Genomic DNA, 12476 nt, shown 5'->3' on the forward strand with positions numbered 1-12476 from the left:
CACTTCACCACAAGAAGGTCCTCTTGTGTGTTCGTTGGTCTGCTCGCGGCATCGTGCATCGGGAACTGCTACCAGCCCTTCAGAGCATCAATGCAACTATATACTGTAAGCAGTTGATCCGTGTTCAAGAAAACTCAAAACTATGGAGCTAGTATTTCTGAATCGCAAAGGGGTGTCCTGTTACAGGACAACGCTAAGCCCCACATGGCTAGGATGACCCGGGACACCATTCTACACCTTGAATGGGAAACAATATTGCATCCGCCATACTCCCCGGACATTACACCGTCCGATTATTACCTGTTCCATTCCTTCGACAATCAGCTTAGAGAGCACCAATTCAAATCCCTGGTAGAGGTGCAAAATGCACTTGATACCTTCTTCGCTTCACAGCCCACCAAGTTCTACCGCGATGGAATCCATGGCCTTCCAGAACTTTGGCAGAAGGTTGTCGATGCTGACGGGGACTATTTTAATCTCCAGATTGACTATAGTATGAAATATTTGATTTTCATATAAACATATAATATTATGAGGGAGGATCAGAAACTAAGGTTACAACGCCGACATTTCTGGAGTTTTGTCTGTAACAGAGGAATGAGGAATGTGTGGTAATTTCAATGCGTGGAGTTGACAAGTCTGCAGAGTTTCAGCCACCCGCCATCTATGGCGCTAGTTGTATATAAATACAAATTGGGATTCGTTTGGAAACTAGTTTCGCCAAGAAGTCCGCTCAGTTAATCGATTTCTGTAGGCGAAACATGTAATTGCTGCTGAAATTCACCGCCAGCTGGTAGAGGTTTACGGAGAGACTGTAATGTCTGATCAGCACGTCGCACAATGTTGACGAAACCTTGTGGATGATAGAGAAAACCTCACCGACGAGGAGCACAGTGACCGACCCAGCACAGCACCAATAGATTTGAACACAGCTTGCGTGAAAGAGATGATTCGAGATAACAGGAGGATCACGTTATGGTATCTGATGGCAGAATTGGGAATGTCGTTCTTAAGCGTTCTTCACATTGTGCACGACATTCTCCAGTACCAGAAAGTTTGCTACCGATGGGTTCCACACAATCTACACGAGGAGAAGCACATGGGGACCAATCTCCAACTTTTGAAAGTTTCTCCACAGAAGGAAACTGTTTTTTTCACCTCATTGTCACGGTTGACGAAACATGGATCCACTATTACACTCTCAGCAGTAAGCGCTCATCAAAGGAGTGGGAATACCCCTCCTCTCCAAAGACTAAGAAGTTTAAGGTGACGCCATCTACTGGGAAGGTGATGGCCACAGTGTTTTGGGACAGGCCGGTGTCATTTTCGTAGAGTTTTTGGATAGAGGGCGCACAGCGACCGCTGATCGACACCGTTAGATCTTGACACGATTGCGCGAAGTAATCAGGAGGGAAGAACGGCCAGGACTATTCACCGAGGGCATCATCTTCTTTCATGACAATGCATTCCCACATTTAGTGCAGAAGGCAACCACACTGTTGAAGCAGTTTCGCTGGGATATCATCGACCATCCTTCCTAAACGACTTTCACTTGTTTCCGCACTTGAAGGGACACCTAGAAGGCCGTCCCTTCGCTTCAGACAAGGAGGCGAAACACTTCGTGGCAACGTGGCTGAACACGTAAGGACTGGATTTTCACCAAGAGGGAATCTTCAAACTCATCTCATGATGCCATAAGTGCCTTAACTGATGTAGAGACTATGTCGAAAAATAAGCTAATGTATGTACTATCTGTTGGTTGTATTGGTTGTATGAAGTAATATATACATGTTTCACTTCAGGCCTTGTAACCTTACTTTCTGGTCATTCCTTCTATGTTTATTTACTTATTAGGATTTCTCACAATCCCCACTACTGAGGGTAAAATCAATCATGTTTAAATAAAAAGTTGCTTCTACAATGCACAATACAACATAACTAGTGTAAGTACCTAGTAATTAACTTTTACTTAATAGCATTCTGATCAAGGATCTTATAAAATAGAGGATCTGCCCTTACAACAAAATCTTGTAGCCACCCCTACTCGGCCCACTCCGCCCAATAGGATCGCAATGTTTTGAGCCAACAATCATCGCGGAAACGAAAGTAGCCAATCAGACGATGGTAGAAACGAGAGTAGCCAATCAGACGTGCCATGCTCGGTTGCTTTTTGGTTTCACCGATTTAATAGGATGAAGATACATATGGACAGATCCTCTCTATATATAACATCCTTGATTCTGATCAACGTTGTTTCAGAAGTACTGGTAGCGTTTATGAACAATATAAAAATGACAGTAGCATTATAAGAATTGGTGAGTATCGGTATTATTATTCCAAGCTTATCGACAGTATACGGAATTAGACACTTACATGTTGTAAAGTTTCGTAGCTGTGCTTTTAAATTTGGGTTTAAAAACAGAAATTCTTTTTTAACAAAATCATCAACAATACATTTTGTAATCATTATGCATTAGGTTCTTCCGCATCTAATCTCAGTCTAATGATCGAAGTCTTGTGAATTGCAGTTCTTAAAGAACGTGCTTTTGCTAAAACGAGGAAAATGTAATACGGTTTTGATTCATTTTACAAGTCACGACAGAGACTCATTAGTACCTGATTACTGGTTGCATACACTCTGTGCATGTTCAGATTTTGCTTTGCTTTGATGTCAGGGAGCGATATTGGTACACGTAGAGAAAATATTACACCATTCTTAAATAAAGTAAAAACAAACGCATATGAAATCGTGCTAATTTGAATATATGATGTACGATAACTTAATTCCCAGAACGACCGCCTGATGTCGCCACCGTAGTGATTTGAGTGGAATCATGGGAGTAATCTGCTTGTACACATTACAGCGTATAACTAATGAGTGTAATAGGATCAGAATCTCAACCTGATGTGCCATTTTCTTAGTATGGCGTTGCTAAATAAATCAATAGAGTAGAATTTCGGTGTAAAAACGACTGATGTTTGTTCATTGTGAGAGAAATTCTAGCAAAAAGAAAGAAATGTTAGAAAAAGAAATAAAGTATAATTTAGTCTATTTGTTTTAATCACAAACTGTAACATCTATGAAATCTTCAGTTTAAAGTTCTACGTTTAGGATTAGGATTAGATTTCTGGGCTTTCGGCATCTATGGCCATGTTGTTAGCCCGTCAGTTATGAGCGATGGCATCCCTCGGACATCATTCTATCCGAGGAAATGGAAGGAAGAAACTATTTGAAAGGGAAGGAAGCGGCTTAGGACCTGTATGTTAGGTACAATCTCAGGATTTGCCTGGTGTAAATGCGGAAAACCCAGAAAAAACCTCACTTAGGGTTGCTGGCCTGAAAAAGCATTTATACTTTTTCGACCGAGTGTCTCCTCCGGGAGTCAAACCCGAGACTCTCGCACCAAAGACGAAAGTGTTAGCGACTACACTACGCGGGGCCACTAGTTCTACGTTTAGATATACCCTTTCGGCTACAATAGATGAATGATTAATTAAAGTGAATAATTATCAAACAATTGGTGAAATGATAATGTGGAAGGAAATTGAAGAACCTCGATAGCTAAAACTCACAAAGATGGTGTTGTTCACCATAAACTCATATGGTCTCGGATCAAACCAGGGACTAATCGCACCAGCGGTGAGCGTTCTACCATTTAGTAACCATGATTCCGATTATGAACAAGATTATAACAGAGCCTCTCTGTATAAGCGTGAGTGTCCAGGGAATAAGTAGGCGACCAATCAGATTGTCCGTACATGTTGTATTCTAAAAATATTGGTCTCTAGCATACATAGTTTAAAGTCAATGCTCGTTGAACCAAATATCTAGGAACAGGTAGGTGACCAATCAGATATCCCGCGCACATAGCCATAATTGATTAATATAAGTACTGGTATAGAAAATTAGGGACAATGAATTGAATAATCAATATTTAAGTACATTGATAAGTAGGGCCGTACCCAGGGGGGCAAGGGGGCCATGCCCTTCCCCTCATCAGTTAATGATGTATTTTAAACGAGTAAAAAATTAAATGAAAAATGAAATTAGTAATTCATTGTTACTCTATTCAGTAGAAGTTTATAATAAGAAACAGAAATGAACGGTTTCTCTTTTTTCTTTCTTATTTTTCTCGACGAATTCGCTTTACACAAGTGAGATAAAAACATTGTGTTGCCACCAGTTTTATTTATTTATTTACCTTTTGGATTTAACCAAACCTGGTCAGCGAACCGATATTCGTTTTTTTTTTTTTTTTTTTAAGCACGGAAGCAATTTACTTGAAAGCAAACACCAAAAAAGAAACCGTATTAACGCTGAATGTTCTAATTATAAACTAAATACTAGTTGTTTGTCCTCTTTTTCTTGCAACACATTCGCCACAGAGCTACACCGATGAATAGCATAAGAAATTAACAGATTGTATTTCTCTCTACCTGTCTCAGGCTAATAGAAAACATTCCTAATTTCCCGGGAGTCTTTTCTTTTGAAATTTTGATTCGTTTATATTTTATTTTATAGGTATTTATGGGCATTACCGGCATCTACGGCCTTAAGCCTGCAGGCCAATGGTCAGGATTATTTCATTGGGAGGGTACCGTTTTTTAATGGAAGGGCCTACTAAAACCTTATATACCGGTATATTAAAACATGTTAAGCAATTTGTGTCGATTTGTTATTGGGGGACCCGGCCCCCGTAGTTACGGGCCTTTAAGCCCGTCACTCATGAGGGATGAAGTTCCTCGCCATGCACACAATTATGGGAAGGATTAAGATAATGGTATTGGAAAGATGCGCCCTGGGATCCAACTCTACATTTGCTTGGAGTGACTAAGGAAAACTAGGAAAAAATCTTGATTGGAATGGCTGGCCAGAAGAAGTTGTTACATTTTTTTTTTTTTTTTTTTTTTTTGACCGAGTGAACCCACCGCTCGCACCAAAGGCGAGAGATTATGACAGCTGACTGACAAACTATAATCGAAATTTAAAAGCGTCCCGACTGTTTGTTAGGACATTTGCCATATTTTTTATATCCTTTCTTTTTTTTTAAAAAAACAATTCTGATTGTATATATGTACTGTATATTAGTCTGTTAATTTAAACATTTGTGATTATAGAAAAATAATACTAATAATTATTTTTGAACATTAAAAATCACGATACTTAAGTAGCAGATTTACTGTTAAACACGAAATAAATCAGAAAGAACCCGGAAAAGTCGGGTTCTTGATTTCTGAAAATTAAATATCAACAATGGCCTTTCGCTGTATAAATCCATGTTCTGTGGAGTAACATTTGAAGATAAGTGAATTCTGTGATTCTCATCTCTTCTAAATACCTAGATTTCGGGCTCAGAGGATTTAGTAACTTTCATTTGGTTTTACTTATTTTCAACAGACTGGTAGGGGAAGTGTGGTGTTTTTTTTTTTTTTTTTTTTTTAGCTTCGTACTTCGGTATTGGAGTGATTCTTCAAAAAAATGAAATGAAATCTTTGAGTTTTACGTCCCACGGTTATGCCGGTTAGGCTAAAGGAGACGGTGATGATGAGAAATGAATGAAATGGTGGAATGAAGAAAGTGGGAGGAAATGGAGTGATTCTTGAATTGCACAATAGAGTGGAATGTCCGTCAGTGGTTCAATACATACGACAAATCTTGGAGATAGCAATAAATTAAGGAACAAACATGGTGCAGACCTAAGGTCAGTGGCCCTCTCACCTTTCGCGCCCCGAGGGTGTCTTCCCTTAATCTCTTTTGTGAGAATGTGAAAAAAAGAACTGCCCTTCAGTGATGCCAATTTAGCCCATTTTTGGCTAAATGTAGCCTATTTGGAAACGCATTTAGCCACACAATTCTACGAAATCCTTATAGCCTTAAATATAGCTTATTTTATGAAACTCTTTTGCCAATTTTGGCTTTTTATTAGACATTAAATTAATTCTAAAAATACTTTTTTCTTTGCAAATAAAGTGTAATTTTTAAAAATTAGCCTATTTGTCATTATATATTATCGTATTAATTAATTTATCTAGAAAGAGGGTGTTTTAGTACGCTACAAACATTTGTTTTTCATTCTTCTTCTCCTTCACCACTCACAGAGCTACAACTACTTAATACTTATCGACTCAGAAAGAATTTCGATGTCTCTCCCGTAACGGCCCCGTTTGGTAGTTTTTAATTATTTTAATTTTCGCATTTTATTGCAAGAATGAAAGTTATCTACTACAAATTTAGTAAACTGTTCGGCCCTGTTGATAGGTATTTAAAACTGTAGGTAATTTTGGATTTTAATCAAAAACAGAAACGTTTTGAAATTACGATAAAATACGTGTCCACAACGAAAAAAGAAAAATGAAATGAAATCTTTGAGTTTAACGTCCCACGGTTATGCCGATTAGGCTAAAGGAGACGGTGATGATGAGTGATGAATGAAATGGTGGAATGAAGAAAGTGGGAGGAAACGGGAGAACCCCGAGAAAACCCACAACGAAAAAAGAGAAGTAAGTACTCAACATAAATTTGAAACTAAAATGTTAATTATTTACTACTTTCAAGCCAAACGGATTCTTATTATTTGGGTATTTACAAATGTAAAAGTTTCATGCCATGGCAATGTACACATACATAATAAATTTCTGAAATTCCGAAGCAAGAAAATGAAAAAATGATCCGAGAAAATCTATCGCTTAGCAAAACTTGCTACCCGACGCATCGCCACACATAAATACGGCTCTGCATGCTGCGTTCGAAAACGTTTATCTCTGACCTATGTAATGTGGGCTCTAAGTTTCGTGGTTCAAATGTCCAAAGAACAGATAGGCGACCAATAAGATTGTCCGTGTATATTGCGCTCTGGCATACGTAGTTTCTGGTCAATGCTCTATAACCCACGTGTCCAGGCAACAGATAGGGCCAAAAAAAATTGCTTTCGTGCAGAAAAGCATGATTTGAAAAGAGACAGAAGTAAATGTGATCGAGATAGTTGTTCTACTATACTCCCACGTCTTCCACAAAACAGAGTATGCGACTAGAAATATTCTAATACTTTGAGAAGTATCAGAGCATTTAAACCTGTATAATTTTTGCATATAGGAAAACAATTGAGACTTATAAAACAATTGACAATTTTCCACAGCATTTCTTTGTCGAAAAACTTGTTTTTATAAATAATGGGAGAAAATAGACTATGAAATATACGAGGGGTGTTTTTCTCAACCTCCGTTAAGCCTCTAGTCTAGAGGAGAATCAGGTGAGATAGCGAAACTTAAATTAGTCAAATATGATCGTTGAGTATGTTAACCACATCCTCCATACCAAGGGACAGACTCTGGTATTCAATCATTGTGACGTAGTGATTGTAAAACCGCATCGAGTCCAATCAAAGCACCCACCAAGTCTGGACCACTTGAAATATTTCGATTTCTCCAAGCGGTTGCTGAATTCTCTGAAATTCCAAGATAAGACAGTTCAGAAACCATAATATTTTACCCTCTTCACGAACCACATCATTTATGTTCAACGTATGTTCCGCCACAGATATCCACCCTTGGGTTCTCTTGTCAGGTAGGACGGTAAGAGTTTCTTTAAACTTTATGTGACACTTGTGCACACAATAATCACTTATAAAGTTCCTGTCATAATCCTTAATCATTCGACGGTGAATGGCGGCCGTACTGTGTCCTTCCGGCGGAAGAAATCAAATCACTTCATGTAGTTCACACTTGCCAGCCGCTTCGATTGCACTCAATACAGTTTCACGCTTAGTACTTCATAATGAGTGAACACCGGAGTCTATCTGTTGGTATGGAGGATCTGCGATTTCCAATAAACATATTTGACTAATTTGGGTTTCGCCGCTTTATGTAGTTCTGGTCTGACATCTTAACGAAGGTTAGAAAAAACGGACCATGTACAATCCATAGAAATATAGAGAAAAACTTTCGGCTTTTAAAGATTTATTTTGTTCAAAAGAACCTTATGAATAAAGAAAAATTTACACAACCTTTCACTTACAACTAAATAACTTTTATACAACTATTGATCACACTTTGAGTAGGTTCATTACATTAATGTATTATTTTAATACAATTTAAAACAGATAAATTTAATATAGCTATTAAACTATTATTTACTTGTTAACCAAAATTGTTACAAACTAAACTACTGTAAAATACTGAGTCGATAAAATCATTCACACAGATATTTACAATATTGAATAGTATTTATAATGAATCTGTGCGAGTTTGGTTTAGTCATTCCTCTAATTAAACATATGAGCATCAATTTCATTAAAATAACACAAGTAACTCATATTAATTTTCTAATTTTAACACAGTAAAATGGTTTTACTCCTGTACATTCGTAGAATAACTTCATATTACTAGGAAAATGAGATACAGAATATTTTAAAGCATTAGACTTATATAAGAATTTAACTTCATCAGTCGAGTTTTGAAACAAATATCAATATCATTTATCCTCTTTCAGTCTTATGTTCAAGAGACCAATTGTTCTTTGCCTTTATTATTTTGGCTAAAGACACAGAATTCAGAGTAAATTTTAATATAGTTATTTTTCCTAGTTTTATACTTAAGAAATCACAATAAGACTAGATACTTACTTAATTTCATTGTCAGAGTCTCAGATTTAAAGAAAAATTGAAACCAACCAACAACAATAGGTCTTACAAAGAGATAAGTAAAATATTCTATATTCTACACCATAAATTCATAGATTATTGATATGACAACATATTTCTCAATATTTTCTAATAGACTAATTAAATTTATAATAATAATAATATTTATTATTATATTATGAAAATTATCTTTCTAATTTGTAAGTAAATAATATAAAAATACGTTGGAGTGTTTTCAAAATTTTCGTGTATTTCTATAATAATTTAAAAATGAAAAATATGTGGTTAGATAAGGGAGAACCTTGAAAAATATTATTGAATCAATGTACTTCTTTCGGTACGATTTTCTAAAATTATGATTTTAATGTTTCTTCTTTATAAACAAATTCTAATGATCATTCAACAATTTTATTTTTCCTTCTATGTGTTTTTCCTGACCGACAGAACATTGATGTTGAACAGATTATCAACAACTATATTTTTAAAAATAGTCTTTCATCCCATTAGAGACAAGTTGGCTGTAGAAATGGAATTCTGTGTGGTTATTGACTTATTAATTAAAGTAACTCTGACCCACTTCTCACTAGAACACAATTTGATTCTCACAAATATAAAGATAATTTATTTGGATTGCATATGAAAACGAGTAATATCAGTAATTGTTCGTTTCCCAAGTTTTTAAGTCTATCTACTTACAGAACTTCACAGACATGTAAAACAGAGATTGACAATTAATTTATTCTCACTATACGTAGAACTAAAGCCATCTAAAGACAAAATGGGGTACATCAGAGAACAAGAAGTGGGTGACAAAATAATTGTGTTTCCAATCGTTCGTAGAATGTTATTCCATTAATGAAATGGCACTCTTTTGTATATAAACATGAATGTCTTGTTAGAACATACTCCTAAAATCAGCACATGATCATTCAGGTGTAAACTACTTGTTGGCTTGTTTTCCTAAGTTTCGTAGTTTACTTTTTGAATTGTCAAATTATTTTCAAATCATATTACGATACTATAACTTGGAAGAGGATCAATATTGGGTATTAAATTTTTAATAACTTTCTTGTAATGTGAAGTAATGAATTTTTTATCAACTTCTCAGTCGTTTTAAGATTAAAATATGAGTTATGTAATGCTTATGCCATCTTACTCTCTTTTAGGAGAATAAGATAGTGAGGGATTCAATAATACTTTCTGAGTTAACTTAATTGACTTAAGAAAACAAATGGAAAGGCAAAAAATAAATCATTTGGCTTTTCTTTTATTGATAACGAAACACAAACGAATAAAAACAAATAAAATGCAGAGAAAACTCAAATAGCAAAGCGCTCATTGGTTATTATTTAAAATTTCAACTGATATAATGAGGCTTTCTTAAGTAGACTAGTACTATCATTTGAGAAACCTTATTTACAAAAGGATTCAACAATGATGCAACAAAATTTCGTTATGTGTAAGAATCATTTTTAAAAATAATTTTTATTCAATATTTACCTCATCCTTACTTTACCCTTCTACTTATTAGATCTAAGATGTATACGAACTCAAAAGCTGCAAATTGTTTCATTTCTGTTATTACATGGGAAACAAATCGTATTTAAAATATGAAAGTTCAACAACTCAACGAAAATTTTTATACCAGAATGTCAATAGCTTAAGTATCTTTATACGTAAGTATCAAATCCTTTATTTTTCACGTGAAAGAACTGAAATTTCAAGACCAAGAGAAATATTTAACAAATAAACTTTATTGGTTTATATTTATTTGTTGCCTTTCATGCGTAGAAAATACAGGCTAATCTCCGGTACTTTTTTTTTTCAACTGGAATAGGGAATAATCTTCCAAATGAAAAACATTTAGATGCTACATGGCCCTTGACGCTTCAACTTACACAAAAGCATTCAACAAAAGTAATCGTTTTTAAATAGATCCCTCATTTGAATAGTTACAAAATAAAAATAAAACGCTGAATTTATGCATTTAATATTTATCACAGTTCTGACATTACAAGCTTATCTTCATTACTAATGAAGTACAAATATTCACGGTAATAGAATTTAGTAACTCATACAGTGCTCGCAGAGCAAAACAAACAAGTCTTCATGCAGTATATTTACACACACACAAACCCACACACGTACATACATACGCACACACAGTGATGATATATATATCACCTGCTATACTTATTTGTGAAGAAAAATTAAACCCAACAAACAAAGATGAAAATCAACTGTATTATTTCGTATATCGTGATTAACTGGGGACTTGCTAACAGATCGCCTTCTATCGTCTTCTTGTCTAAATAACAGAGAAAGAGAAAAAATGTTAGGCAAAAATAAAACAAAAGAAAAAACAATACATGCAAAACTAAACTTGTCATCGCATGAAACATATACATTGTAACTTGCAGCAATTAGTTGGAAACAGAATAGAGCTGTTTTTAATCTTATACGTTGCTTGGCCTTGTAAAAAAGTCATGCGTTCAAACAAAAGCAAGGTTGATGATAGATTTCATTTAATACATTCAGATTTGTTCTCATTCCAAAGATAATAATACAATAATACATGCATTTGACATTTGTTCTGATATAGTTATTTTCTATTATTTTCATGCATATTTGTAGATTTCGTGTTATAAAATTAGATATAATTTTCACCTAGGTATTCAGAATCGAATTTCATGCACTCGACAAGCTTTGTACAAAAGAAGGAACAAGACTTGGGTTTTTCAAGCTTTTGTACAAAAATTAAAAAATAGAAATGATAAACTTTGATTTAAAAAAAATACAAATTATAACTGGAAATTAAATGACTGCAACAAGATCATAAAGCGAATTTATTAAGTTGTCAGTAGAACCATTCAAATAGAGTTGATCTATGATACGATATTTGCTTTATTTAAGTTATTAAATTTCTACATATGTAAGCATATCTTCTCATCTACATTCTTCTTATTGTAATAGGACCTATTTCTAAATTTCTATAACAGCAATATTTATTGTAATTTGTGATAATTTGTTGTAAATTTCAAAGCTTTTAGTGTAGTTATTAATTTTACAACTTTTGCATTTACGTCACTGCATGGATGTTACGTGACCAAGATATTTTAGAGATAGGCGTAAGAATCGTAATACTTAGGCCTAAGCTTAATTTCTATATGAAAACATATATTTCTGAAATTCATTATGAATGCAATAAATGCATTTCATATCTAAATTATTTAGTTCCTAATATTCGTGCTTATTAATTGAAGTAAGTATTTTCAAAATACTTTGTTATAAAATCTGCTGATAAGTTGAACAGCCCGAATTACTTTTATGGATTTCTTTATGTTTGTTTACCATATGCTTAAATGTTCATATTATCCTGGAAACGGCTGAATGAACCCGATACACATCAATTATAGAGCAGAGAGTTTGTTTTCGAGGTTACAAACTATGTGGAAAATTCAAAATAGGTCGGACATACGTTTTTTTTTTTTCGAATGACAACCAAAAATATGTTAAACCTTAAAGTATCGTAAATACACTTGAATTTAATAAGAAGTGCTCTAAGTTGAGCAAAGAATTGATTTTATCGAAAAAATATACGAATGGAGTAAGTTTCGTCATCGAAAACAGTTGGCTACTATTTCGATTCATAGAAAATCGGAAATCCATGAGTATTATTGGAATTCTCTTTTGGATGTCAATTAGTTGACGTTCCAGAGGAATTTGATAAAGAAAGCAGCAAGCTAAATTGTATTTTCTTGTTGACAAAAAATTCTTCAGTTACGAGGTAATGTTAGATTTAACATCTTTGGAATTAAAAATGTAGTATTTTTACAA

At 34.5% G+C, this 12476-nt stretch overlaps 1 protein-coding gene across 3 annotated transcripts in view; it reads right to left on the reverse strand.

Annotated features, from left to right (window-relative positions):
• The window catches only part of LOC145693594 (doublecortin domain-containing protein 2-like), a 230325-nt gene that overhangs the window by 18936 nt on the left and 198913 nt on the right, over positions 1-12476 (reverse strand). For 2 of the 3 annotated variants that reach the window (XM_081769721.1, XM_081769720.1), the window contains one exon: positions 7946-10947. The exons of the other annotated variant lie outside the window; for it this stretch is intronic. In XM_081769721.1, coding sequence (XP_081625847.1) covers positions 10933-10947 — 15 coding nt within the window. In that variant the 3' untranslated portion in view covers positions 7946-10932. Of the gene's footprint in view, positions 1-7945; positions 10948-12476 lie in introns of those variants that run through there. 3 annotated transcript variants of the gene reach the window in all.

The sequence above is a fragment of the Thermobia domestica genome, chromosome 8, assembly GCF_964235325.1.
Source record: "Thermobia domestica chromosome 8, izTheDome1.hap1.1, whole genome shotgun sequence".
Lineage (NCBI taxonomy): Eukaryota > Metazoa > Arthropoda > Insecta > Zygentoma > Lepismatidae > Thermobia > Thermobia domestica.